At 40.0% G+C, this 5,737-nt stretch overlaps 1 protein-coding gene across 1 annotated transcript in view; it reads right to left on the reverse strand.

Annotated features, from left to right (window-relative positions):
* kpna4 (karyopherin alpha 4 (importin alpha 3)) overlaps positions 1-5,737 on the reverse strand; it is a 16,216-nt gene that overhangs the window by 2,416 nt on the left and 8,063 nt on the right. The window contains exons 6-16 of the mRNA XM_014027901.1: positions 5,433-5,528; positions 5,107-5,192; positions 4,115-4,201; positions 3,651-3,820; positions 2,783-2,827; positions 2,529-2,660; positions 2,236-2,364; positions 1,576-1,680; positions 1,424-1,495; positions 1,171-1,333; positions 996-1,090 (exon numbers count right to left, since the gene is read on the reverse strand). Of these exons, the coding sequence (XP_013883355.1) occupies positions 996-1,090; positions 1,171-1,333; positions 1,424-1,495; positions 1,576-1,680; positions 2,236-2,364; positions 2,529-2,660; positions 2,783-2,827; positions 3,651-3,820; positions 4,115-4,201; positions 5,107-5,192; positions 5,433-5,528 (1,180 nt within the window). The remainder of the gene's footprint in view (positions 1-995; positions 1,091-1,170; positions 1,334-1,423; positions 1,496-1,575; positions 1,681-2,235; positions 2,365-2,528; positions 2,661-2,782; positions 2,828-3,650; positions 3,821-4,114; positions 4,202-5,106; positions 5,193-5,432; positions 5,529-5,737) is intronic.

A 5,737-nucleotide genomic window follows, 5' to 3' on the forward strand; every position in this document is an offset into this window, starting at 1 on the left:
GATAATTTGTAGTATAAAAAAAAACCTAAAACAGCTGAATTTTTCAGCAAAAAAGCTGCTGGAAATTATTTAATTAGCACAAGGAGCACAAATTTGCTGAAAGTAGCTGAAAAAAGTTGTAATGGCTACAAAAAAAGTGCATTTAGCTTAGAAAAGCTAACCTTAGCTAATAGCAGCTAAACAGCTAAAATTTCAGCAAATAGTTGAATATAGCAGAAAGCATCTGTAAGAAGCATAAATAGCACAAAGTAGCAGAAAAAAGCACAAAAAGTAGAAAAAAGCAGAAGAATGGTGGAAAGAAGCAGAATTTTAGCCGAAATAGCAGAAAAAAGCTAAAATTAGCAAATAAAGTAGCTAAAATTAGCACAAGAAAGTGAAATAGAGCATAACCAGAACAAAAAATAGGTAAGGTGCTATAAAGATTTAAAACATTTTAAATCATTTTAAGGATGTTGAAAACAGCTCCATTCATTTTCAATGGCAAAATAGTGGCTAAAAAAAGTATAAATAGCTGAAATACCAAAAGTCATAGCACCCCTCACAAGAATGAGCTGAATGTTTTGAAATATGAATTGTTGAAATAGCACAAAAATTGAGGAAAGAGTTACATGTGGAAAAACATACAGAAGAAAAACTTCAATAGCGTGAATTCCATGAAGCATTCACACTAAATTACTTGTTACTAAATTAAAAAGTCAAAAACATTAAACTTGACGTTACGTTTTAAATATCAGCTTCCTACATTAGATTTTAACGGACCGAACTTTACAGAAATTGATTTGAATTCATCAAGACTACTTGTGAGTTAATATTTACAGTTATAGTACATCTGTTTCCCTGAAAGCTAAATGCAACGAAATGAGCCARGACTCAAGACATTTGCACGGCTAAAATGATTAAAACACAGCACAACTTCAAACTTTACTGTAAAAACATGCAAAAAGATAACTGAAGAGCAGCTCAAAATAAAATCAACACATTCATGGGTCACTTACATCATCAGATGAGAAGTACTGATCTATGATTTCGTATGCCAGRTTGTAGATATCTTCGTTTTCATGATTCTGCAGCTGCTCAATTTTTTCCAAACCTGCAAATCAAAAAAGGTCAGAAAACGTTGATGCCTCACCGACTCTTGATGTGAGAAAACAACACAAACCAGGAACTRACCTCCACACTCCTCGATGAGGTTAGCAATGGTTTCTGCTTCGTCGTCGGCCATTTTGAGGATATTACTGAGGCCGTCGAGGACGACCTGCACAACCTGAGCATCCTTCACTGTGAGCAGGTTGCAGAAAGGCGGGATCACCTGCTTCTCAATCAGGTGTGCCACCTGACGACACAGACAGATTGTGGGTTTAACACTAAAACCTATGATGGGTACAGACGGTGAAAATGAAGTAAACCTTAAAAAGGTGTTTACCTGATCCTTCCTGCCACTTATTGTCAGGTTACTGATGGCCCAGGCAGCTTCTTTCTGAGTGCCAAAGTCCCCCTGAAATTCAAACATTRCATGTGAGACGCTCATTGTTCCAGATGTTTACTACAGAACTGTGGCACACGACAGATGCTGACCTTGTCGAGCAGGTGGATGATCATGGGGACCAGTTTGGCATCAATGACAGCCTGCACTTGTTGCTGYTTTCCTGCTGTGATGTTGGACAGGAACCACACTGCCTCCTGCAGGACAACGAGCACAAACACACACAATCAAATGAAAATGAGACCAGGTGGTGTCTGCAGGTGATTTTATACACCAGCTGGAACAGAAAAATTGAAAGTTGGTCTTTTTGGTGGGGCTGGATCAGAATCCAGAGGTCGACTCAGAGCGCTGACCTCTGGTCGAGACTGAGTGCTGTGGGTGGGGAGGGGGTGACTCGAGGCTCTAATCATCGTCCAGTCACAGAGAAGGCCTCGGTTCTTTACGTGACTGTTCTCAGATGCACTCCGATATCACCAGGGATGTTTCAGCACCCTTTTCTCCACCAACCCATGATATCACACATCCACACACACGCACACACACACACACACACACATCACTAAATGACTAGTCTTCACAGTCTTCTTCACCATCTTCATCCTCACGATTCTCCATGTTGTGAACTCCTAGAATCATCTACCTCACCCCTGTTTTCTTTCACTCAGCTTTCATACGAGCACAAAGTCTCTGGTTTCATCACTTCCAGACGACCAGAGACCAGCGGTGCAGGGAGTAAAGACGAAGGGCGTTACCTTGTTGATCTTCTCCTTCGGGTGAGTGAGGAGTGCTGGGAAGTGGCTGAGGGCGTCACAGTTGAGCACCACCTGCGTCTGTTCGTCTGTGCCGGTCACAATGTTTCCAACAGCTCTCAGTGCAGCAGTCTGAACGTGAAGAAGAAGAGTGTTAGGATACAAAACCAGAACTCTGCAGAAGGTCCGAGGGAAAAGTAGTCAAAGTGGGAAATAAAAGMGTTTTCTTATTTTAATGTAACCAGTTAAAACCCATTTCATTTAAATCATCTTAAACATTAGTCTTCTCCACAAACCTGAACTTTGACTTCCTGGTGGCTGAGCAGAGGTACCAGATGAGGGACGATGCCGGAGTCGATGACCATCTGGATCTGCTCATTTCCAGCGTCRGTCAGGTAGGACAGAGCCCACACTGTGTCCACCAAGATCTGGAGGAGGTGACAAAATATTTTCATGAATACACCTTGTTTTTTATTTATTTCACTTCATTAAACCATTCATCTGGGAGCATCTAGAAGTAACAGAGGCTGGTAAAATAACATGTACTCACACTGACGTCAGTGTGGTGGATCAGCACACAGAGAGCTGGCAGGATCTAGACAATATCAAAAAAAAAAACAAGTTCAGTATTAATTAATTTTTTTTGCAATTTAGAGTTCTCTCTAAATAATTGCAGTCCAGTAGTTTTTTTTTCCCTTTTAGAAACTTTCTTTGGATTTCCTACAAAAAACTAAAATTACAGATCCAACAAGCACAATCGTTAAATAACGACTTCTTTGTTCTCCTGTTGCAAAAAAGAAAAGAGAAAAGTCTCCCTCTCTTATCAACATTCATTCCTAAATTCTTATAAATAAAAAGCGTATACATTAATGCAATTACAAACCAAACTGTTTTTAGTTTATATACATTATACAAAAGACAACGGAAAGATAACTAAAGACAAATTGCAGAAACAGACTATTACAGTTGTGCAGATTAGTTTCATAAGTTGCAGCTAGCCAACAAGCTAACATGCAAAGCAACAAACACCATTTCATTTACACCAGTTTTCAKCTTATAATTTGCAGAAATTGAAGCAAATACCTAAAATATCAAAAGCAAGTTTTTCAAATCTAATGAGCCATTATCACACACGTTTGTTTTTCTATTCTCATGAGGACTTTGTCATTTCTACAGCCTAACCATGACCCCCTACCCAAAGCCTAACCTCACAGGCACACACCTGAGCCTAAACTCAATTCCCACCTTAGTCTTAAACCAAACCCCTGACCCATCGATGGTATTTCCCCCAATGGGGACGGGGCTTTTGTCTCCACAAGGAACAGTGGGTCCTCACCAGGCTTTGTGTACCAGAAAAATAGTCAAAAATTGTCCACACCAGGTAGCAAAAACATGTACACACACACACACACACTGACCTCCTGGATGGTCTCCATCGGTGGTGGGGGATCCTTGTGACGGCACAGGTTGACCATGACCCAGGTGACATTACGGAGGAAGGTGATGGGGATGGAGGGACTGATGAAGGACAGCAGGGGTTTGACCACTCCCAGGCTGATCACATAGTCTCTGCACTGTGGACCGTCACCTGCACAACACAGGAAGCACAGTTTTACGACTGAATTTATTTCTGTATTTTAATTTAATCACTCGCCACAGCAGCCGTTGACCATCGTGGGATTATTAGGACGTAGTATCCTCTTCTTTTGTTTTTTTTTTTTTAGCAATGATCAAACAGGGAACAAAGTGGCTCAGTTTACTTCAACCCAGTCACTCAGTGAGACCTGTCCACGCTCACTCACCGTTATCCCAGACAAACACTTGGACAAATTATCCATCCAAACAAGAATCAGCTCACTAGAAGAGAACAGAGACTACTTACCGATGATGTTGCCCAGAGCCCAGACAGCCTGTTCACACACATTCTGGTGAGGAGAGTGAAGCAGCCTCAAGAACAGCGGCACAGCGTCTACACACAAGAAACATTTAGACATCAAATCAAAACCATGAACAATCAGAGATCTTTACATAAGATCTGAAAAAAGTCAGCACCTCTTTATTCCCCATCTGGAGAACTGATGAAATTTATACAACCATTCAAATCTAAATTTAGCATTTTGAATTATAGAACAGCACCGTTCTGCAGTATTTTCTGTCTTTTTTCAGTTAATTACTGTCGTAGGAAGTCTGAAGCTTTAGTGGAACAGACATGAAACTGTGTGTGTGTGTGTGTGTGTGTGTGTGTGTGTGTGTGTGTGTGTGTGTGTGTGTGTTATTCGTGTACACTGCTGATCTAGCAGAAACTTTTTTTCCATAGTTCTTTACTTTTAAGAAAGGAGCAGAGAGGAATAAAAAATTACCATTAAGTAAGTTGGCTACAATTACAGCAGAATTTAAATAGTTTTTGGAGCAACAGAGGTCGATGAAGGAAAAGAAAAACAGAAATGGACAAGTTTTGTACATTTATAATACGAGACCAATACGCACAAAATAAGGAAGTACTTTGATGTGTTCACTGCTGCAGAGACGCTGCTGTTTATTGCACACAAATGATAATTTTCTCCAGCTWATCAGCAGGCGGCACCACTTCCACAAAGCAAAACCAGCCCCTATGAAGTGATAAATTCATAGGGGCTGGTTTTGCTTTCAGTTCAGTTGGTGCAAACTGTTTTTATTGCTCTCACTGAGAGAAATTTATTTCACCTGCACCCCCATAACAACCCTCCTCTGGCTGGTTTCAACTGTCTCTATATTTGCATAATTCACATTAAAGCAAGATTTATCCAGACAAAAAAAACCAAAAAAAAAAAAAAAAAAACGCACAAAGCAGGAAGCGTAACAGTCCAACTAAGATGATGTGACACAAAGACTTACTGGACTGGACCACAGCTTGGGTCTGCTCTGAGGTACCAGACGCTATGTTGGTTAAAGCCCAGGCTGCCTCAAACTGGAGAGATGGGCTAAAGGATGAAACAAGTATAATTAGTGTTTAAACAGCAAGAGGTAAAAACMACAACACATTTATATAACAGCGACACTATTCAGATGTGAGCAAGGATAAATCCTGCTGGTTCATTTGCATAATGCTGAAATGTGTTTACATTTAAAATGATCCCAGAATGTGGTTCATTTCTACTATAATTATCACACACACGAGAGAATTTGCTCGGCGCAGACAAACAGAATTACAGCCGGCTTACTTGTCATCTCTGTCCAGGCAGTGGACCAGGATGGGAAGGATCCCAGACTTAATCAGGTCATCTATGGGAGGGTTACGGTCGCTTGACAACAACTTCCTACAAAATAATAAAAAAAAWTTTTAAAAAGGAGATGCAAAATACTATTAACCACCATGCTATTACATAGCTTGATTGACACCAAAAAACTTGAACAAACAGGTGAAAGAGTTCTAGAAAGTTAAAGATAGATAGATTACATTACATTACATTACATTACATTAATAGATAGATAGATAGATGATAGATAGATAGATAGATAGATAGAT

The sequence above is a fragment of the Austrofundulus limnaeus genome, unplaced genomic scaffold (assembly GCF_001266775.1).
Source record: "Austrofundulus limnaeus strain Quisiro unplaced genomic scaffold, Austrofundulus_limnaeus-1.0 Scaffold696, whole genome shotgun sequence".
Lineage (NCBI taxonomy): Eukaryota > Metazoa > Chordata > Actinopteri > Cyprinodontiformes > Rivulidae > Austrofundulus > Austrofundulus limnaeus.